Source organism: Anomaloglossus baeobatrachus, chromosome 2, assembly GCF_048569485.1.
Source record: "Anomaloglossus baeobatrachus isolate aAnoBae1 chromosome 2, aAnoBae1.hap1, whole genome shotgun sequence".
NCBI classification, from domain to species: Eukaryota; Metazoa; Chordata; class Amphibia; order Anura; family Aromobatidae; genus Anomaloglossus; species Anomaloglossus baeobatrachus.
The window spans coordinates 296262874-296287572 of NC_134354.1; the positions used below are offsets into that span (position 1 = coordinate 296262874).

At 46.4% G+C, this 24699-nt stretch overlaps 1 protein-coding gene across 1 annotated transcript in view; it reads right to left on the reverse strand.

Moving 5' to 3' along the window:
• ACACA (acetyl-CoA carboxylase alpha) overlaps window positions 1-24699 on the reverse strand; it is a 776656-nt gene that overhangs the window by 150778 nt on the left and 601179 nt on the right. Inside the window, exon 49 of the mRNA XM_075335853.1 lies at window positions 6271-6406. Coding sequence (XP_075191968.1) covers window positions 6271-6406 — 136 coding nt within the window. The remainder of the gene's footprint in view (window positions 1-6270; window positions 6407-24699) is intronic.

Below are 24699 nucleotides of genomic sequence, written 5' to 3' on the forward strand. Positions count from 1 at the left end.
CATATATGGTTGCTGCCCCTTGAAGAGTGACTCTTTGGGCACCGTCGCTTTAATTCTTCAAAAACTTGTGGTTTTGCATTCAACACACAGACACCCATTTTCTCCTTTATTTCTATAAAACCTAAATTTGGGGTACCAAATCTCATCAAAAGGGGAATATTTTGAGTTTTATTGATTGTAGTACTTTTAGGGGGTCTTTACACGTTGTGACATCGCTCCCTATATATTGTCGGGGTCACGTCGTTAGTGACGCACATCCGGCGCCGGTAGCGACATCACAACGTGTAAATCCTAGGTGCGATGATCAACGAGCACAGAAGCGTACAATATTGCTGATCTGTGTAACGTCGTTCATTTCCATAATGTCGGTTCGACCGCAGGTACGATGTTGTTTTTCATTCCTGCAGCTCCACACATCGCTGTGTGTAAATCCACAGGAGCGACAAACATCTCCTTACCTGCGTCCCGACGGCAATGCGGAAGGGAGAATTTTGGCGGGATGTTATGTCCCGCTCATCTCCGCCCCTCCGCTTCTATTGGACGGCCGATTAGTGACGTCGCGGTGACATCGCTGTGACGCCGAACGCACCTCCCCTTTGAAGGAGGGATTGTTTGGCGGTCACAGCGACGTCGCAGAACAGGTATGTGCGTGTGAAGCTGCCATAGTGATAATGTTCGCTATGGCAACAATCACCACATATCGCATGTGCGATGGGGGCAGGTACTATCGTGCTGGATATCGCTAGCAATTGCTAGCGATGCTGCAATGTGTAAAGCCCGCCTTAGTCTGGTGTTCCACGGGCCGTGCAAAATTTCAAGATGAAAACTGTACTTTTGTATTCAACACACAGATTTTCTGCTTATTTATATATATATATATATATATATATATATACACACACACACACACACACACACACACACACACACACACGCACACACGCACACACGCGCACACACACACACAGATTTTATCACTTTCTTCAGTGAACCCCTTTAAGAAGCCAAGTGTACCTATGTTATCAAAATAGTCATGTACCTTTGGTGGTGACCTACAACCCACAGCTTGAGGTACTGACAAAAATGGCTAAGAAACTTTACCATGTCCTACACAAGGATCACTGACTAAAAATAATATTCGTAGAGCCTCCCTTCTATGCTACAGGCAACCTCCTAATTTAAGAAACATCATGATCCAAAGTTCTATGCCCTCAGATACACCAAGACGAACTTATCCTTGCAATGTAAAGAGCTTCAAAACCTGCACTCATGTAGAGACGAAAGACCGGATATATATCCCTAACACACAGCAGGATTATAAGATTCCTGGGACATTCACATATTCCTCTTCTAATGTGGTGTACTTAATCCTGTGCACCATATGTCTTATTGGGGTGGGTTTATGTTGAAGAAACAGGACAGAGACTGAGAGCAAGGATGAGGGCTCATCGTCACATAATTACAGACAAAAAAATCCATTTATGTTTGGCCAAACATTTCTGTGCTTCAGGACACAACATAAACTACATGAAAGTTGTCATATTAAATGTCAACTTCAGATCACAAAATCATTGGATCTGGGAATACAAATTCATTACAAAGTTTGACTCTGTCCACACAGGACTAAATCTGTCAGGAGGATTTATGACACACTACAAAATCTGAGGAGTCTTCTCCAGAGACAGTGAGGGTCCAAGGCCTCTGATCCTACAGGGATATTTGAACAATAAAACTTTCACACCACTAATCAAAGCTAATCAAGGATTCATTCTCTCAGCTCAGTGTTTGTTTATTTATTTAAATGTCCTTTTATTATATCATGCCTCTGTGTGTATATATTTGTGTTTCTTCATATATTTTGCCATACAATGCCTGATTAAGAGATCTGACGAGTCTCGAAAGCTTGCTTTGTAACATAATTTAATTTTTATTTTTGTTAGCCATTGAAAGGTATCAGAACTACAAGATTAAAATTTTGTTTCTCTCACTGAGAGCAATCAATCATTAATGCTATCAAAGACTCACCAAACTTCCTGAAATTCATCTCACCATCACTGCTGATATGGGAAAGTAAAATGGGAGTAACCGAGACACCTAAGTACCGGAAGATTGGAAATATTTTATGGGGGTAAAATATATAATTTTATATATATATATATATATATATATATATATATATATATATATATATATATATATATATAAAAAGTGATTTGCCTTTTAGCTGAAATCAGATGGAGACATGAATTATTTAATCTGGTATCTAACTGCATGCAGATTTAACATAAGATCCTAACCATTATCTGGAAATTATAAGAAGCTATAGAAAATTATTAGAGAAATATACCGTATTTTTCGCTTCATAAGACGCACTTTTATTTCCCCAAATTTTGGGGGAAAGTAGGGGGTGCGTCTTATAATTCGAATATACGGATTATATACTGCAAGGTCCAGGGGAGGTGGGGGCGGCTCTGGAGCGGTGCTGGAGGCTGAGGCAGGCTGGAAGAGGCTGGTGAAGGCTGCAGCGTGAGATCTCCTGCTCCCACTCATATAATATGCACTGCCGCTGTCCATCACCATGGTGCTGAAACCGCACCGTGGTGACGGGCTGAGGGAGTGGCCAATATTATTTGTGCCTGTGCTCTCCTTTGATGGCACATGCCCCCCTGTGTTAGATATGGCCCCCATGCTGCTGCCCATAGTAAAATAAAAAACTCTTTACTTACCTCCTCCAGCGTGTCTCCCGGTGTCTCCCTCCTGCCGCTGTGATCAGGCACGCAGAGATCATGTCACTCTGCTGTGCCGATCACATGACCGGCACCAAGAACCAGGAAGTGCTGGAGCTCAGCAGCACGGAAGGAGACATGAGGGAGGCCAGTGCTGGAGAAGGTAAGGAAAGAGTTTATTTTACTATAAGCAGCAGCATGGGGGCCATATCAAACACAGGGTGATGTGTGCCATCCACAGGGGGCCATGGGCAGCAATAGGGGCCATGTGCCAGCCACAGGGGGCCATGGGCAGCAATAGGGGCTGTGTGCTAGCCACAAGGGGTCATGGGCCGCAATAGGGGCCATGTGCCAGCCACAGAGGACCATGGGCAGCAATAGGGGCTGTGTGCCAGCCACAGGGGGCCATGGGCAGCAATAGGGGCCATGTGCAGGCCACAGGGGGCCATGGGCAGCAATAGGGGCCGTGTGCCAGCCACAGGGGGCCGTGTGCCAGCCATAGGGGACGTGTGCCAGCCATAAGGGACGTGTGCCAGCCATAGGGGACATGTGGCATCACTGGGGGACGTGTGCCAGCACAAGGGTGCTATATTCAATATAAGGGAGCTATATGCAGATTAACGGGGCTAATTTTAGGATGGGGGCTATGAGGGACATATACCCTATATGATTTGTTAGACGGACACTGGCATTATAAGACGGACCCCATTTATTAAAAAAAAATTCTCTTTTCCTTCACCAAATTTGGGGTGCGTCTTATCAGGTGCGTCTTATAAAGCGAAAAATACGGTAAGTAACGATGGTTTTGTATGCGACATACAGCTAAGGATGCTACTCATTACACATAGCACAGCTCCTATGTACAAAAGCATGTCTGTATCGGAGGACACACCGAAAGAAAGGATCAGTCAGGGACATGGGTATTTTATTGCTAGATAGACTATACCTTACATGTGTAATGAGATCTTCAACTTTAAATTAACTATTACAAATATAAAAAAATATACAGAATTCTGTTTATTTTTTCACATTCTGTTTACTCACTTTTTGTTTTAAAGTGGAATATTTCTTTAATTAAATATTAAGAGATCTGCAGGACTATTAAACATCTGTCTTTGAACAGTAGCAATGGGGTTAATTTCACATAAATTTACATCCTTTCAGACAAATCATGCAGAGTCTGGGGCCCTACTGCTAATTTCTAGTAAATTTCACGCTTGATGTCTTACTGTTGTGGGTCATTGCCACTTCATCTAAATAAACTGCTTGCAAATGGTTATTTCATAAAAATATTCACTTGAATTTTATAATTTAATTTTACATTATATGGAATAGCCTTCTGGCCATAGACAACTCATTGGAGAAACTCCGAGCACAATCTTGATATGTTTTTTGTTCCTTGCCTGAATTAGACCTCCCAGGCCGCACAGTAAAGAGTTTTTTTTTCTCTCCTCACTAATGTCAATTTTCAGCATAGCCAGAGCTTTCTTTAATCTTTTCCTACTCATTACACACAATTTTGGAGTAATTTTACCCACAGTGCAATTGGCTTCTCGTGGTGTGTTTGTGTGCTTTGAGAGGTGGTGTAATTGTTTATTTTGCCTTCCTGCATAATACCCTTCAAGCACTGAAACCAGAAATGCTCAGGAACACCCAAAGGGCTTCCAAGACTGACAAGCTACACTTAAACATGCTTCTATACACAGGATAATAGCAACAGAACCATGTCCCGAAAACTAATGGGAAATCTTTAACGATTTCTTTTCTCCTTCAAATGGGTAAAAAAAAAAAAAAACAACAACATTTGTACAGGATTCCTTGTTCTGCACACTATAAGAAAAATGTTTGTCAGTAATATCACAGAACAGGAGTAACATAAAACAATGCAATCCAGTGCTGTAGGTTTCTTAATATTCTCAGTGGTTTCACTGCAGAATAGACTTTTACACATTTACATTCTGTCACATTATTTCCATCTGCTTACATAGGTAAAATGGCAAACTATATAATTGACCTCATTATTAAAATTTCCCTCCATTCTCAAGAACTAAGTCCATTTTTTATTTCATACTTCATGGCTCGTTGCCCAAGTTACCAGCCAATGGTGCTACAGTAGTTGAATATACACAGCACTTACAAGCTATTTCCAAAAGAACTTGTAAACACTATAGAATTAAGTAGTCCAGCACATCTGGTTGGTGAAAAAATATAAACCCTTCTAAGTGTCACATGTGCAGCAGTAAAAGAAGCCATAAAATCAAGATCACTTGCGACTGGAGATGAATGGACCCCTTGAAGTTTTGGTTTGGCGAGTACAGCTTGCACTGGGCCGAGCATTAGGCATTACAAAGTAGCAGAAATCCAGCTCACCTGGTCATAGAAGTGCACGAAACACAACCCACAGACGCAAAAATTCAAAGTAGAAAAATCCAGAACATCCATTAATGATAATAATAAATTTGATACTTTACTGTTTCATTATAAAATCAGAAAAAGGAGATAACCATATCACGATTCGAAGTATTCATGCATGTCCCAGAACCGTGTATCTGGGACACGTATGGATACTTCGAATGGTGATATGGTTATCTCCTTTGTCTGATTTTATAATGGAAAAATAAAGGATCAATATTATTAATATCATTGATGGACGTGCTGGACTTTTCTAGTTTGAATTTTTGAGCATAACGCATACCCGAGCACAGCGATAGTCAGCATACGTAAAGGACCCGAACTCCGAACAAGCATACTTATTTTTGCAAAGTCTGTGTTTGGTACGAACACAGAACTTTACTGTTCCGTTCTGCTCTCTTCTACTTGCGTTCGCAAGCTTGTAACAACTACACTGAAGTTAGCCAGGATCGCTGGAGCGCACACTTAACTCCAGATGTCAGCTATCTTCAAGTGCTACTGTGCTTCTTTAATATTGAAACGGCAAAGCTGCCTCATACAGCATTACTGAAAAGGCACAGTTCGGGCCTGATGAACTATCAATTCAGTAGAAGCAGACTATCACACAGCAAGGAGAAAGCCAGGGGAGAGCTACGTGGGAGAAATCCTTTGAAGTCACTTAAAGATTAGGTTATTATACATTGTTTTATTATGGTGACTCCTGTATTGCTGTTAATAATAAGTTAATGCATATCCTTCAACTTAATGAATTTACGCGCTTCAAGACTATTAGGCCACAGGGCAAGGCATCTTCCATTACCCATACACTATACACTAAATACGCTGCCCAGCACAATTTCCAGTGGTGACCTGGCAAATTGCATGGAAAGTGCAGTGAAAATGTTAGGAGGCTAGAAAGAGGTTTCTGTTACACCATTTCTCAAAGACAAATTTATTGTATCATTTAAAAATAGATACATAATTTAAGTTTTACTATTAAAAGTAATTATTTGTAGTAATACATATAAATGAATAATACAATGAATTTTAAATTATTTTTGACCCATAAATGATATAAACAAATTGCAGGATAATATCCCGTGATACCCAGTCCAATAATAACCAAGTTGTTATTAGCACTGCAAAAAATTACCTTTCATTCCACCAGAAAAACCTCTCCAGTTGGCAAACACTATAAGTGGGAGTCCTTCTCTGTTGAAATCTTTGATTGCTTGAGCAGTCTTAAAGGCAGAATCCGGAAACCACACCTGTCCTGCCTGTTGTATTATCTATAGAAAATAACAAAGATATTCCATTTTCAAAAATACTTTTACAGTGTCAGTTTTCCAAATGTAATTTGAGACAACCTGCAACAACAACACAATAATATCATTCCACGATATTCAACAATTAAAGCTACTAAAAAACGGGTATATACTCAAAGAATAGATCAATAATATATTTTTTATTATACAAAAGCAAAAAGTCCCATCAAGGTTAAAAATTAAAAATGAGAATACAGAAGAGGGCCACATAACAGTATCTCCTGACGAAGGCTAGTGCTGAAACGTGCGTCGGGACCTGGTACCATTACAGTAGGATATGAATACAGGTATTTGCCCTTAACTACTCATATTTTACTGACCTAATCCTGCTTGGTATCATTATATACTGTCTAACCATGTTGTCCTTTATGTTTCATCTTGATACATTGTGCCAGAGTAGTCTCACTAGTATTACCTATTTGAACTGACAATGAATATTATATTCCCTATGCACATATAGTAAGTGGACAGTTACCGTAATACTGTATATTTTATTTAATCTCCTCCTATTTTATGTCGCCCTCCTCTGTATACTCATTTTGAGTTTTTAACCTTGATCTGACTTTTTGCTATAGTCTAATAAAAATATGTTTGTCTATTCTTTGACTATATACCCATTTATGAGCATGCCTTTGAAAGTCTTTTGAGGATATAGTCTGGGTATGGATACTTAATGCTAACTGTAGCACCATTACAATATATATTCACTAGTTTATGATTATTGTGACATTTGGGTACTGCATGTATGGCTGGAGGTTGGTGGATAATATGTTTGCTTAATGCTTTAGTTGTTTAGTGTCATTTTACATACAAAGTTGAATAAAAGAAAAGTTTCCAACATACTGACAACAGAGTTTTTACGGAAAATTTCTTAACTCATAAATAAAAGGTTAATAATATAACGTTCATTAAAAAATCACAATTAGCAGATGCAAAAATGTATATACCCCACATCAAAAACTATTACATCTTGTATTTTGAATGACCTTCATGGTTTTTCATGACCGCATCAAATCGTCTAGGCATGAAGTGAACAAGTTGGAGACATATTGCAACACCTATCTTTTTCCATCCTTACAGAACGACCTATTTTAGAGTCTGGATGCTGGATGGCGAGTGATGCTCAACTTGTCTCTTCTTTAGGTGTTTTGGTTGGGTGGCACTGGACACCGCAGCATTAAATAAGTTGTTCCCTTTTATTAAATGATCATCCCCGGCTGCAGGTTAATATAAACAAACCGCGTTGTACTTCCTCGGGTGCACTGATGAGTCTCCGCCGCTGCTCCCATTGTCTGTCATTGATGTGGCACTTATATGACATCGAAAGCATGGTAGCGGGTCATTGAGCTCAGCGGCTCTGTCGGTGTTGAAGGAATGCCCCCCTTCAGAGTCACTCCAAATCAATTGACAGTCAGGGACATTCATTTACTGAAATGGAAGGATCCCCTTAAGGGGGTATTCATCTTTCATCATTCTGCATGTCTGTTAAAAAATAATAGACACAGCCTTCTTCATGGGAAAAAGAACTCAATATCACACTAACAAAAGTGGAAGTCGAGGAGATCCTGGCAAACTCACATGGGTTCTCTAGATGTACTCTGCTACAGGAAAATGCATATAAATTATCTCGTTGGTAGAACTCCATAAACATATCACTTTGGACTGACCAACTCCAACCTTTGCTGGAGGTGTGGGGCTAATGTCGGAAATTTGTCTCATATTTTCTTGCACTGTCCGGACTTGAAGTTGTACTGGGCAGGCATAAATAGTACACTACAAAATCTAGGCATTGCAAAAAATGACTTTAATGCAAAGGAAGTTTTGCTATCCTTCCCTTCAATAAACTACTGCACCAAAAAGCATGGGCTTCTACCCCATATGGTAGGAGCGACAAAGCATCTAATCTCTCTCCATTGGAAGCAATCTTCTCTCCCAACCCTCCAGGAATGGGAGGAAAAAGTACACGTGATATACAGATTAGATGAGCTCTCTAGCTGGGAGACACATACACATCCCACTTTTAAGGCAACTTGGGATCCCTGGTCTAGCAGGCATACTACATAGACCACGTAGTTGGCTTATATCAGTGTCAAATATAACTTGCTATGAAGAAATATATACTGTGGGTACAGAAAGTATTCAGACCTCTTTAAATTTTTCACTCTTTGTTTCATTGCAAACAATTGGTAAATTCAAAAAAGTTCATTTTTTTTCGTATTAATGTACACTCTGCACCTCATCTTGACAGGAAAAACAGAAATATATAAATTTTCGCATATTTACAGTATTAAACAAGAAAAACTGAGATATCACATGGTCACAAGTATTCAGACCCTTTGCTCAGACACTCATATTTAAGTCACACGCTGTCCATTTTTTTGCGATCCTCCTTGAGATTGTTCTACTCATTCATTGGAGTCCAGCTGTGTTTAATTAAACTGATAGGACGTGATTTGGAAAGGCACACACCTGTCTATATAAGACCTCACAGCTCACAGTGCATGTTAGACCAAATGAGAATCATGAGGTGAAAAAGGATCTGCCCAAGGAGTTTAGAGACAGAATTGTGGTAAGGTACAGACCTGGCCAAGGTTAAAAAGAATTTCTGCAGTACTCAATGATCCTAAGAGCACAGTGGCCTCCATAATCCTTAAATAGAGGAAGTTTGGGACCACCAGAACTCTTCCTAGACCTGGCTGTCCAGCCAAACTGAGAAATCTTGGGAGAAGAGCCTTGGTGAGAGAGGTAAAGAAGAACCCCAAGATCACTGTGGTTGAGCTCCAGAGATACAGTAGCGAGATGGGAGAAAGTTCCACAAAGTCAACTATCACTGCAGCCCTCCACCAGTCAGGCCTTTATGGTAGAGTGGCCTGACGGAAGCCTCTCCTCAATGCAAGACGTATAAAAGCCCGAATACAGTGTGCAAAAAAACACATGAAGGACTCCCAGACTATGAGAAATAAGATTCTCTGGTCTGATGAGACAAAGATATACGTTTTGGTGATAATTAGGGCTTTATCCGCGCGGTTTCAATGACATTTAGGTGCCGGACCAAGGCCCGGGATTCCGGGTGCACAATCCGGATTCGGCAAATAAAGTAAAAATAAACAAGACAACAAATAAGCGTCAGTTTCATAATTACCGAGACTCGGTGTCATGGCGGCACACTGCTTCCGGGTCGCGCATTCACTTCCTGTACTGTGCATGCAATCACCCAGCTTTCCGTTTTTTCGCCGCCCACCGGCCGTTCTCTCATATGTGATTGGTTACAGGCTGACGCGCCCACAGCCTTTGACAGTCTTTGTAGCAGTCATCGCTTATTGCGGCTCAGGCTACACTCAGAGCTGGCAGTCTTCTCTATGGCTGCTCGCTCTGAGATGTAGCAGAGCTGGGTGTGTCGTCGTGGGACGTCGTGTGGATTACGCCGAAGCTGGAGGGCTGTGTTGAGGGTTAATAAAGTGGTGAAGGAGGGTGCGTTTTGTACTTTATTTCAAATAAAGGATTTTTCTCTGTGTCTGTGTTTATTTACATTAATTTACAGGTTTGTGATGCAGGTATCTGATAGACGAAAGTGCCATCACAAACCTAGGGTTTAGTAGCAGCTGTGCGCCGCTATTAACCCCTGCTATTACCTTGATTGGCACCGCACCAGGCCACCTGGAAGGGCTGGTATCGCACCGGGAGTCACATTTAATAGATGCGGCAATACCGGGCGACTGCGGGCTGAGAATATACCTGCCCCAAGCCGGCGTTATCATGGCTGGAGATAAAAATTGGGAGGGACGGCACGTCTGTTGTTTTTTTTTAATTATTTAACAAAATAAAAACCGCATGCGGTTCCTTTTTTGATACACAGCCAAGATAAGCACAGGGCTGGGGAACAAAAACAGCATCTAAACGTTTTTTTGTTTCTTTTTAATTTTTGGACCAAGGGATGTAAATTTGGTGATTATTACATTTTTACACCATATCCTGGCACCCAATCTACATCTCGTAGTAAAAAAAAAATTGCAAATTTGGTGATGAAGTCAGGTGCAGATGATTTCACCAAAACATGCGTCAAAACACCGCAGTCTTTTGCCAAAAGGTGTAGATTGGATGTAGGAATATGGTGTAAAAATTTCAGCACAAAATCTGCATCTCTTGGCCAAAAAAAATTTGATTTTTCTGCTAGGAGATGCAGGTCTGTGAACTCAGTGACCTCCACCTGAGGTCAGGTTACCTGCGATCACAGGTGAAGGACCGTGGGAACCTCCAGCTGTGACCGCAAATGACCTGAGTGACGGTACCACTCAATGCGCAGCTCATTCATTCTCTGGAGCTCACAGAGAGCGGTCATGCTCTATGGCCTCTCTCTGTGATATTCAGATGTGGCAGAGCTGAAGCGGCGTGGGACCTCCTGTGGATTACGTCGGACCTGGAGGGCTACGTTGGGGGTTAATAAAGTGGTGAAGGAGGGGGTGTTTGTATTTTTTTCCAAATAAATTTTTTTTCTGTGTGTCTGTGTTTATTTACATTAATTTACAGGTTTGTGTAAACCTAGGGTTTAGTAGCAGCTGTGCGCTGCTATTAACCTCTCATTACCCCGATTGGCACCGCACCAGGCCACTGGGAAGGGCCGGTATCGCACCGCGATTGTCGCATCTAATAGATGCGGCAATACTGGGCTGCGGATCGGACTCTTTAAAATCTGGCAGTGATCCACCGGTCCCGGATTTTTGGGCGTTCGATCAGCTCTAGTGATAATTCTAAGCGGTATGTGTGGAGAAAACCGGGCACTGCTCATCACCTACCCAATACAAGCCCCACAGTGAAATATGGTGGTGGCAGCATCATGCTATGGGGGTGTTTTTTAGCTGCAAGAACAGGATGACTGGTTGCAATTGAAGGGAAGATGAATACGGCCAAGTACAGAGATATCCTGGAAGAAAACCTCTTCCAGAGAGCTCTGGACTTCAGACTTGGGCAAAGGTTCACCTTCCAACAAGACAATGATCCTAAGAACACAGCTAAAATAACAAAGGAGTAGCTTCAGAACAACTCTGTGAGCATTCTTGACTGGCCCAGCCAGAGCCCTGACCTAAACCCAATTGAGAATCTCTGCAGATACCTAAAAATGGCTGTCCACCAACGTTTACCATCCAACCTAACGGAACTGGAGAGGATCTGCAAGGAAGAATGGCAGAGGATCACCAAATCCAGGTGTGAAAAACCTGTTGCATCATTGCCAAGAAGACTCATGGCTGTACTAGGTCAAAAGGGTGCTACTACTCAATACTGAGCAAAAGGGTCTACTTATGACCATGTGATATTTCAGTTTTTTTTGTTTCAAAATTTAAAAAAAAAAATTACATTTCTGTTTTTTTTGGGGTGCAGAGTGTACATTAATGAGGAAATAAATGAACTTTTTTGAATTTAACAAATGGCTGCAATGAAAGAAAGAGTGAAAAATTTAAATACTGAATACTTTCTGTACCCTTACTCTGGATATTCCTAACCCCTATCAACCACTTCTATTCAGTGCTCGCCTAATGGAGTGTGGCGCCCTAGGACCTGGTCGCCACAACGGCATTGCCCTCCTGAGGGTTAATGCTGAGCCTGGAGGTAATGGGGAAATCTACTGGCCAGTAAGTTAACATCCACCGCAGTTTCTCCCTCAGGCCAGTAGGGGGAGCTCTGAACCTGAAGTTTCAGGGAGCTTCCTTAAGCCTGACCTGGGGGAGGAGTTAGTTAGTCTGTAGGGAGCAGCAGAAGTGAACAGACACAGAGTGAGCTGTCCTGTGAATCTGGGGCCTAGAGCTGGAGCAGTTTGGCCCAGAGAAGCAGGAGTAGCTGAGAGGCAGCAGAGAGACTCGGACATCGGAGTCTGTGGTTGCCAGGGTATAAAATCCGTCCCTGGTAGCCGAATCCGAAGGGCAGGGGAGCTGCAAGCCCCTGGCCCAGACACATCCAAGGTACAGCTGCAGCATCAGGGCCCGGTGTGGACTCCAGCAGAGAAGCACCAGAGAGAGGGCCTGCGCAGCCACCTACAGAGGGAAGGGACGTGCTATTGGTCCCAGCAGCGAAGAGGGCCATTGCTGGATTCAGAGAAGCAGGGTCCTATCATCACCAAGAAAGGTACAGGAGTAGGCCTCATACTCAGCTGGCCAGAAAGATCACCCCAAGTACTTCCAGGCCGACCGGATCCCCATCACCACCTGTAACGGTCTCCCAGGACTGGACTGTTCCCAGAGTAAAAGAGGAAAAGGTAAAGAGACTGTTGTTTGTGCCTGGTTCTTTCCTCGCCTGTCGGCCCTGCACCGTGTTAGTCACACAGCACCATAGACTTTCACAAGCACCAACTGTGCCCCGGGCATTGCTCCACCTGTGGGGAGCAGTACCACCATAGCTGCCATCACATCATCCCGGTGGCCTCACACAGCAGCGGCGGCTTATTAGCCGCATACCACAGGTGGCGTCACGAACACAAACTTTAACTTAAGCCACATACTCTACTGACACCCACCAGGGCCACGGAGCCGGGCCCAGCCACCACTGACTACCACCGGACTAGTCCGGCCCGGCACCGGGTGTCCCATAGCCCTGGGGTGGGCGAGTCAACTTTGGCGTCACGAACAGGATTTCGTGCCCGGTCCCACCGGGTACTGTGCGCCTGCCGGAATTGTGCTTAAAAGATTGTGTACTGGCTGCAGACCACCGCCGCCATTAGCCTCGCCGAGCGCAGGAAGAAGGGGGGCGTGCCTGACAAAGAGCGCGAAGGGAGCGCGCCATCAGAGCAGAGCGCTGTTAACCCCGCGCGACCCGGAAGAAAATTTGAAAAGTGAACGGAGCCTGGTAAGGTTCACTAAGGGGGAGGAAGATGTCCGACTCAGAGGGAGGGCAGGTGGCTGCCATAGCCCGAGACGCCGCAGCACCAGCAGAAGCAATCCCAGTCGCCGTCGCCCCGGCCCCCACTGTAGCGCCGGTAATGCCGATCACCATGCCGTACATACCGGGAGCAGAATGGCTGCCGCAGTACTCCGGGGAGTCCCATACCTTGAGTGACTTCAGAGAAAGCCTGCACAGCTTATTCCGGGTGTATCCGCTGACTGAGAGCCAGAAGGTGGGCATATTAATGGGACAGCTAGCCGGCGCAGCCCAGCGTGAAGCGAAGTCCTGGCCTGATACAGATAAAGGGACAGCAGCCCAGATACTGGCCAAGCTAAAGAGTACGTTTGACACTCGCACCGCAGCAGAGATAAAGATGAGATTCTTTGGGTGCAAGCAGCGGGCCACAGACAGCATAAGGGACTATGCCTTAAACCTGCAAGAGGCCCTGAAAGCAATTAAACAGGTGGACCCAGAGAGTGTACGTGAAGAAGACAAACTCCTAACCGAGCAGTTCATAGAGGGGCTCCTGTCAGATGCCCACAGGACCCAGCTGCGTATCCTGGTCCTGCAGAACCCTGCTCTGGACTTTGCCAAGTTTAAGGACCAGGCCATCAGGGTACTGAGAGAATCTACGCCGAATGACCCAGTACCCCTCCGGCCTCCTGCTATCACGTACCCCGGGGTGGTGCCTGCAACACGAGCCACTGCAGGGGCTGAGGCGCAGTCCCTGGATAAGGATCCCACTGCGGAGCTCAGACAACAGGTCCAGGAGCTGACCAAGACTGTGGCTGCCCTTGCCAAGACCGTGCAGTCTCTACAAATGACCCCCTCGCCTGCGAAAATCGAGTTGGCCTCCAGCCCAGAGGACGTCCCATGGATGCGACAGAGAAGGATTCCGCCGACCCGAGGCAGAGACACAGACCGGTACGATTCAACAGGACAACCGATCTGCCGCAACTGCAACCAGGCGGGCCACATTGCACGACGCTGTCCTTTAAATGGGCCGAGCCTGGGGCCAGGAGCCGACCCCCAGGTGTAAGGAAGCCCGGCTCAACCCCCAGCCGCAGCAAGTATGTGGGAGGACGACCGGTCCTTCCTATTGTGCTGGATGGAATCCCTTTGAATGCCCTCCTGGATACGGGGTCCCAGGTAACAACCATCCCCCACAAACTGTACAAAAGATATTGGGCCGATTCAGACATTGACCATGGCCCAGATGATGATTTAACAATTGTGGCCAGTAATGGTCAGCCCTTACCTCAGATTGGGTACAAAGAAGTAACCATTAAAGTGGGGCGGGTGGAATTGCCATGTCAGGGGATGATAATTGTAGATATTGATCGCAAAGAATCTGACCCACTGCTAACTCTTGGTACAAATGTAATAGAAAATTGTATTGCCGAAGTGATAATTTTGTTACAGCAGGCGTCTGAAACTGCCAGCTCCGGGCAGCAGCGTGTCCTACAGAGGGAGATCAGAGCCCTGATGAGGAGGCAGCAGGTAGAGCTGGCCGGAGGAGAAATTGGCAGTGTGAGGGTAAGTGACCCCCTCCCCATTGTAATACCCCCAAGAAGTGAAATGTTGATATGGTGTCGGGCAGCAATAGGCCTCAAGGGTCAGGATTACCATGCCTTGGTAGAACCAATGTATTCAGACAGTAGGCCTGGAGTCCTGATAGCCAGAGGGGTAGCGGACGTCCGCAAGGGGAGAGTGCCCGTCCGTGTCCTGAATTGGGGGGAGGAGGCCAAATTGCCCCGGTATGCCACTGTGGCAAAATTGTACACTGTCAGCAACAATACCATTAAAGCAGTGGAACCCTTGATCCCGTCCGACCAGGCGGAAGACAATGGCTCCAAGGGGCAGCCGGAAGACTGGTGCCAAAAATTACATGTGGGCACCGACTCCACCCCCTCACACCAAAAGCATGGGGTTTACCGGGTGGTACAGGAGTATGAGCGGGTCTTCAGCAAACACCCCCTAGATTTTGGGCAGGTGAAAGGGGTTCAACATCAAATCCCCACGGGTGATCATCATCCCATTAAAGAAAGATACCGCCCTGTACCCCCCGCACAGTATCAGTGTGCCAAGGAAATGTTACGGGAAATGAAGGAGGCTGGGGTTATCAGAGATAGTTGTAGCCCCTGGGCAGCTCCACTAGTGCTCGTAAAGAAAAAAGATGGTACAATGAGAATGTGTGTAGATTACAGGCAAATTAACCGCATTACACATAAAGATGCCTATCCACTACCCAGAATAGAGGAGTCACTAACAGCCTTAAAGTCAGCTAACTATTTCTCCACCTTGGATCTCACCAGTGGGTATTGGCAGGTTCCCGTGGCAGAGGCGGACAAGGAGAAGACTGCATTCACGACACCAATGGGTCTCTGTGAGTTCAATTGTATGCCATTCGGGCTCTGCAACGCCCCAGGGACATTCCAACGGTTGATGGAGTGCTGCTTGGGCCACCACAACTTCGAAACCGTGCTGCTGTACCTGGATGACGTAATAGTCTACTCCAAGACTTATGAGGACCACCTGAAGCACTTAGCAGAAGTGTTTGAGTCCTTGTCGAAATATGGCCTGAAGATCAAGCCGTCCAAATGTCACCTCTTGAAGCCAAAGGTACAGTACCTGGGTCATGTGGTCAGCGCAGAAGGCGTGGCACCTGATCCGGAGAAAGTCACGGTAATTAAGGACTGGCCAAGACCCACCACGGTGAAGGAGGTGCGGCAGTTCCTTGGACTGGTGGGCTACTACCGAAGGTTCATTGATGGGTTCACCAAGATAGCAGCGCCCCTTCAAGATCTCCTGGTGGGCCAGCCGAAGCAGGCTAAGAAGCAGAGCCCTCCATTTGAATGGGGCAGCCAACTGGAAACATCCTTTGTCCGGCTGAAAGGGGCTCTCACGGGAGAAGAAATTCTGGCCTACCCTGACTACAGCCAACCGTTTATACTGTACACAGACGCCAGCAACGTGGGACTGGGAGCAGTTCTGTCCCAGGTACAGGGAGGCAGAGAGAGGGTAATAGCGTACACCAGTAGGAAGCTTCGGCCCACGGAAAGGAATCCAGAAAACTACAGTTCCTTCAAGCTGGAGTTCCTCGCTATTGTGTGGGCAGTGACTGAACGCTTCAAGCACTATCTGGCATCGGCCAAGTTTACCATCTTCACGGACAACAATCCGTTGACACACCTGGCAACAGCCAAGTTAGGTGCGATGGAACAGCGATGGATGGCCCGGCTGTCTAACTTTGACTTTACCATCAAGTATCGGGCTGGCAAGAAGAATAACAATGCTGATGCGCTGTCCAGAATGCCTCACTTACCCGAGTCTGGAGAAGACCTGGATGAACTCGAAGAGATAGAGTTACCGGCTTTCCATCACCAGGGTGTTTCACAGTGTGAGCATGCTGTGGGAGTGAAGCGCTTAAACCAGCACGAGGTCTCGGTCAATCCATTACTCCACCATAATTGGGAAGAAACACAGAATGGTGACCCGGCCGTGCGATTGGTCAAAGAGAAGCTAGCGCAAGCTGAGACCCATCTTGGCCCAGACGCTCCAGAGGAAGCCCAGCAGCTGTGGAAGGAGAGGGGACGACTGTTCACCTACCAGGGCAAGCTCTGCAAGAGATATGTCAACTATCGAACAAATGAACTTGTCTGGCAGATAGTGGTTCCGCAGAGGGATGCTCCAATGGTCCTAGCAGCGTATCATGATAACGCCGGGCACTTCGGGTGGAAGAAGTTGGAGGCCTTACTCCGTGATCGGTTCTACTGGGTGCACATGAGAAAGATGATCGAGAAATGGTGCCGAGACTGTGGCCCGTGTAGCTTGAGGCGGAAGGATGATGCCAGCCAAAGGTCTCCCCTACAGCCAATTGTCACGAAGCAGCCCCTGGAGTTGGTGGCCCTGGACCACGTGAAGTTAACACCAAGCCGGTCAGGCTATGTGTACGCCCTCACCATTGTGGACCATTACTCTCGTTTCCTGGTAGTAGTGCCTGTGAAGGACCAGACAGCCAGGACGGCAGCTAGAGCGTTCCAGGCATCCTTTTGTCGACCGCACGGCTATCCGGAAAGGGTACTGACGGATCAGGGTCCTGCATTCGAGGCTGAAGTGTTCCAAGAGTTCTGTAACATGTACGGTTGTAAGAAAATTCGAACCACACCGTACCACCCCCAGACCAATGGACTGTGCGAGAAAATGAACCATGTGGTTATTGATATGCTGAAGACCCTACCGCTGGAAGAGAGGAACCAATGGCCAGAAAAGTTGCCAGATCTGGAAGACTTGTACAACCACATCCCAGTGAATTCGACCAACTGCAGCCCCGCTTACCTGATGCGAGCCAGACCAGGCAAGTTGCCTGTAGACTTTGAGATGGGGACTGTGTCGCCTGAGGCGGTTCAAGAAATAGAGGATTGGGATGCAGAACGGCAGCAGCGGTACCGTAAGGTCCAGGAGTGCGTGGAAAGGAGCCTGTCTCAAGCAAGAACGAGACAAGAACAGCATTACAATCAAACAGCCCCAGCAACTCCCTTAGCACCTGGAGAACAAGTCCTCAAGAAGAAGCGGAAGACGCATAAGTTGGATGATCAGTGGGAAAACGAGCCCTACACCATTATCCCCTCCAACTTTGACAATAGTAAGGTATGCCTCATAAGCAAAGATGAAGGCAAGACCTGTCAAGCAATTTCCCGAGACCGCCTGAAAGCGTGCCCTGAACGGTGCCGAATCCAAAGAGAAATGGAAGGAGTACAAGGAAGTCCCCAAAGTCAAGAGAAAGAAGGGGAGATGATTCAAACCATCCTTGGGAAGTTCCCCAAAACTTGGACCCGAATCAACAATGCCATAGTGGTACCAGTTTTGGCGTTTCCGCAGTTGGTCGATCCAGAAACAGAAAAGGTTCCGGATCCACCTAAAGAATCGTCCGCTCCAGCACGAGATGACACGCCAGCAGTGGAACAGGAGGATCAACCCCCTGTCAGTGGTGAACCTGTCATACCCTTGGTGACTCCTGGACCACAAAGGCAACCATCACGCTTACCTATTGGGGTTAGGCCCACCTGTAGTGCTGAGATAGAAGACGTACCATGTAGTCAGGGGCAAACACCAGAGCTACGTAGGTCCCAGCGCAGCACTCGGGGACAACCCCCTCTAAGGTATAGGGAGTCTACTGTATAAAGTAAAGAGTACTTATTAGAGTGTAAATAGTTATGCAAAATGTCTGTCATGTTGTGCACAAAATGTTTTCTTTTTCTTTGATTGCGAAAATGGACAATTGGGCCACTGGACTATGGGTGGCCAACACCTAAATTGTTCATAGTTAGCACCAGTGTGCTCAAACACCCCTGAAGAAAAACCCGTCCGGCGTGCATAGAGTGGGGTCAACAATGCTCTGACGCACGCCCAGAGCCTACGTTGGGGGTTTGATCGCGGCGGGTCCCCCATGGAGCAGTGTAATGGACACCCGGCAGGGAGCCACACTGGACTCTTATAGAAATGTTTAAGATTGTAACGTTAAAGAGAATGTGCCTCCCATATTGGGATGAAATGTATGACATGTTATGTTTTGTTTCTACAGTCCGGGAGTACTGAATTTAACTAAGGGGGAGTGTGGCGCCCTAGGACCTGGTCGCCACAACGGCATTGCCCTCCTGAGGGTTAATGCTGAGCCTGGAGGTAATGGGGAAATCTACTGGCCAGTAAGTTAACATCCACCGCAGTTTCTCCCTCAGGCCAGTAGGGGGAGCTCTGAACCTGAAGTTTCAGGGAGCTTCCTTAAGCCTGACCTGGGGGAGGAGTTAGTTAGTCTGTAGGGAGCAGCAGAAGTGAACAGACACAGAGTGAGCTGTCCTGTGAATCTGGGGCCTAGAGCTGGAGCAGTTTGGCCCAGAGAAGCAGGAGTAGCTGAGAGGCAGCAGAGAGACTCGGACATCGGAGTCTGTGGTTGCCAGGGTATAAAATCCGTCCCTGGTAGCCGAATCCGAAGGGCAGGGGAGCTGCAAGCCCCTGGCCCAGACACATCCAAGGTACAGCTGCAGCATCAGGGCCCGGTGTGGACTCCAGCAGAGAAACACCAGAGAGAGGGCCTGCGCAGCCACCTACAGAGGGAAGGGACGTGCTATTGGTCCCAGCAGCGAAGAGGGCCATTGCTGGATTCAGAGAAGCAGGGTCCTATCATCACCAAGAAAGGTACAGGAGTAGGCCTCATACTCAGCTGGCCAGAAAGATCACCCCAAGTACTTCCAGGCCGACCGGATCCCCATCACCACCTGTAACGGTCTCCCAGGACTGGACTGTTCCCAGAGTAAAAGAGGAAAAGGTAAAGAGACTGTTGTTTGTGCCTGGTTCTTTCCTCGCCTGTCGGCCCTGCACCGTGTTAGTCACACAGCACCATAGACTTTCACAAGCACCAACTGTGCCCCGGGCATTGCTCCACCTGTGGGGAGCAGTACCACCATAGCTGCCATCACATCATCCCGGTGGCCTCACACAGCAGCGGCGGCTTATTAGCCGCATACCACAGGTGGCGTCACGAACACAAACTTTAACTTAAGCCACATACTCTACTGACACCCACCAGGGCCACGGAGCCGGGCCCAGCCACCACTGACTACCACCGGACTAGTCCGGCCCGGCACCGGGTGTCCCATAGCCCTGGGGTGGGCGAGTCAGGAGTCCACGCCAAGAAGATGTGTGCCTCGATAAGTCCAAGCACTATTTGCATGATATTGTTTTAGATTTATCAAGTATTCTTGCAGTTTAAGTTCTATGTCTTGTTATTTTGATGTTCCTACATTGTACTGCAATTACCACTGATCTGTAATTGGAACAAAGTTATGTGTGTTTATATGAAAAATGTTTTCGAAAATAAAGAATTGTAAAAAAAAAAAAAAAAAATACTAGACACAGCCGATACTCTCCCTTACTGGGTCGAGTGCTGTGTCTCAGGCGCCGCTCTAGTGATTGTTTGCAAACTGCAGCGGTCATGGCACATTAACAGCTCTGAAATTAATCACTATGGTCAGTAGTTTTGGCATTTACATAACAAGAACTGCTGAGTACGGTGATTGGCTGCAGCACTGCTGACCTGACTCAATGCTGCAGGAAGTAAACAATTCCCAGATCATCGGGGAAGAAGCAGTTCTGGACCAGGGGAGGGGGAAGTATCGGCTGTCCTTACTATTTTCATACAGGCAACGGCATCTAGAATGCTGAAAGGGGAAAACCCTTTAAAGTGACCTGTATACATATACAGGTTTTCATCAGGTTTTTTAGGCACCTATCAAGGCCCAAAGAACGAATAGATAAAAAAAAATATGTTAAAGTGAACCTGTCAGGTGCAATATGCACTCAGAACCAGAAGTAGGTCTGGGTGCATACTGCTAATCCCTGCCTAACCGTACCTGTATACACTAGCATAGATAAAGAGATTTATAGAAAAAGTATTTATAAAGATCTTTTATCATATGCTAATAAGGCCAGTGACTAGTTTATAAAGATCTTTTATCATATGCTAATAAGGCCAGTGACATTTATTAGCATGTTAGCACGCCCAAAGGGGCATGCTAACATACTCCCTTAGTATGTTAGCATGCCCCTTTGGGCGTGCTAACATGCTAATAAATGTGCAGCGTCAGAGGTATGGTCAATCTTACTGCTCTCTGTTGCGACTGCGCCTGACGCTGGATCTCGGATAAGTGCACACGATCAGAAGTCCCGGACTTCCAGTCATGTGTTCTATGAAACCAAGTGTACGTGTCCCAGGTTCAAACTGGTGTAGTGTGCATGACAAAAAGTCCGGGGACGTTTTGATTGTGCACACTGAGTCGAAAACCAGTGGTGGCAGCAGAGGTGAGAGCAACTATGCCTCTGACACTATGCATTCATTAGCATGTTAGCATGCCCACACGACATTGCTAACATGCTAAGGGGACCAACTAGCCAAGGGAACCAAGGCCCTCGTGACTAGTCCCTGGCCTGATTAGCATATGATAAAAGATCTTTAGAAATACTTTTTCTAAACATCTCTTTATGTATTTTTATGTATGCTACTAGATACAGGGACGGTTAGGCAGGGATTAGAAAGAAATATGCACCCAGAACTGCTCGTGTTCTTCATACTAAGAAACGTCATGTGGCCCCAGACTATTGAGCTGTGGAAGTGCGCATGTTGTCTTGGATTCGGCAGTCTGCAGTCACATACAGGGACCAATTTAAGACGGACGAATGAAATGCCCCCCATAATTTTTTGTGACTTTTCAAATGCATGTGTGGCACCCCTGAGGCATCAATCGCCACAGGGTACTGCATCTCTTTTAAGATGATGTACTCATTCCGGGTGAGAGGGAGTTAATCACTGGTGTTTTTTCACTTACACAACATCTAACCAGTTAGTCAGCTAGTTACACAATTCAGGAAGCCAGCCAGCTGGGGAAATTCCTGTTTGCTGGGACAACCACTAATGAGTCATCAAAAAGGTGGGGGTATGAACACACAAACATTTTAGGAGAGATCAGTCTGGGACGCCGGAGAGAAAACAGGTCACTGGGGGGTGTGCGACCCAGCTCCCCTCAGGGAGCCTGCCCGGGATGCGTGCTTAAGAGCTATCCCGGGGAAAGGAGAGAGTGTGAGGCATAACATCCAGGGCCTCGCAGAACCATGGTTGCCAAAGAGTGCTTAAAGGGCTTCTTCAGATAAAACCAGGCAGACTGGAAGAAAGACCGGGCAGAATGGAGGAAGGAGGAGACAACCGGGTGCAACTGTGAGACTGAGGAGGACACGGTAGCCGAGCGGAGAGCTGCATTGCTCCCTCAGGGCTGGCACGGGCAGGGTGCAGACCCCTAGGATGGACCATACTTTATGTTGCTTCATCAGATTATGCAGGGCCGCGGGTAGACTGGGTTGTCCATGGGCTAACCCCATTTTGAATGGGACACGTAATGGAGAGCGGGAGTCCCCAGCTTCACGCCATGGGGATCTACACTTCAAGTAAGCGCAGAGGAGGAAGGTCTCACATTTTCACAGACACCGGTGGTTGCTCCTGACTCACCCGGGACCGGCTGGAGCCCATGGCAGTGGAGAGTGGCACCTCCGGGGCATCTTAAAGAACTGTGAGTAAAAAAAGAACTTTGAACCGCAGCCCCTCCCCTTGTGTCGTCCCTGTCATTGCTGGCGCCGCCGTTCCGCGCTCTGGTGCTAATGGCGATTACCACCCGTCATTGTACTCTCTGGGGCTCGCTCCACCTGTAGGGAGCTGGACTATACTCTCCGTTAACATCAGTCCTGGAGGAGAGCGACATTTCGCAGAGGCAGCTGATCCCTGGCCACGCACTACAGGTGGCACTGCAAAGCAACCCCCATCCCCCGACACCGGACACTTTGCACCTGTTTCTCATGCCACCGACAGGGCCACGGAGCCAGGCTGGGCCATTCACAGCGAACCCCACAACACCACAGGCCCGAAGACGAGTGTGCCCTGAGGCCCTGTGGGGCGTCACACATGGTATGTATAAGACTGCTGCATTTGCATTTCGTGTTTTTTTACTGCTTTTTTATTGTTCAAAAATGCTGCAACAAAATGTTATTTTAAAATCTGTAAAGTTCAGTTTGTGAAAAAGGATGAAGACAGCCTTTCTGCTCACAGAGAGCAAATGAGCTCATAGAAACAAACCTACACTCTGCAATGCATATAGCTTACACTCAAAAGGAGTGAGTTTAAGTGATGAATCAATTACAGGATTTAAAATAATGCAATGACACAATATCTTTAAAATGACTGTAAAAAATTTTTCAGATGTAATATATTTGTTTCTGACATTTTTGAAAGAAACTGCAGCAATCTAATCATGTAGTACAGAAACAATCCCATTATGGGTATATTCACACATGCATGTTTTGATCAAACAATGTCTTGATTATTTATGCAATTTCTGAAGTCAAAGCCTAAACAATACATGTGATGATAAGCCAGAATATATACAGTGGGGAAATCAAGTATTTGATACCATGCCGATTTTGCAATTTTTCCCACCTACAAAGAACGGATAGATGTTTAATTTTTATCGTAGCTACACTTCAACTGTGACACACAACATAAAAAAAATCCAGAAAATCACATTGTATTATTTTTAAATAATTAAGTTGCAGTATATTGCATGAAATAAAAATTTGATCACCTACCGTGTTTTTCCAAAAATAAGACAGTGTCTTATATTTTTTTTGCCCCCCAAAAAACCACTAGGGCTTATTTTTGGAGGAGGTCTTATTCTTGGAGAAACACGGGTGGGAGTAAGTTTACCCCCCAAAAAAGAAGACCCCCCCACTTCCCAGGAGACTCATACTCACCAGACCAGGACGTCTGCGTGGTTCCCAGGTCCTCCTGTGATCTCCGGTCGGTGATGCACGCCATCCTACCCTGCTGCTGGCTGAAACGCTGACACACACACAGCAGATCGCAGGCACACACAGCAGATCACACACACAAACACAGCAGATCACACACACACACACACACAGCAGATCACACACACAGCAGATCGCAGATATACACAGCAGATCACACACATCTGATCGCAGGCACACACAGCCGATCACAGATACACACATCTGATCGCAGGCACACACACCCTACAACAGATACACACATCCGATCGCAGGCACACACAGCCTATCACAGATACACACATCCGATCACAGGCACACACAGACGATCACAGATACACACAGCAGATAGCAGTCACACACAGCCGATCACATAGACACAGCAGATAGCAGACACACACAGCCGATTGCAGGCACACACAGCCGATCACAGATACACACAGCCGATCACAGATACACACAGCCGATCACAGATACACACAGCCGAATGCAGACACACACAGCCGATTGCAGACACACACAGCAGATCACACACACCACACACACACACACACACACACACACATCACATCACATCACATCACATCACATCACATCCAGCACTTACGGCCGCAGGGAATGAGAACAAGTCACGTGTCCGGCCGCAGGTCCTGTTCGTCGCGCTGCACCGCACTGCCTCTGAGAAGAGATCGGTGTCGCTGGATGAGGTGAGTGTGTATGCGATCCGATGTGTGTGCGATCCGATGTTTGTGTGTGTGATTTGATGTTTGTGTCTGATCCGATGTTTGTGTGTGCGATCTGATTATGTGTGCGATCTGACTGTGTGTGCGATCTGATGTTTGTGTATGCAATCTGATTATGTGTGCGATCTGACGTGCAGGTCCTGCCGCTCAGTGTCGGGTGAGTGTAATTGCCGGGTGCCGCTGTGTATAATGAAGTGTCCTGCAGTATCTGTAACTTTTTTAGCTGCACAGACACTTCATTATTGATCCGCGACTAGG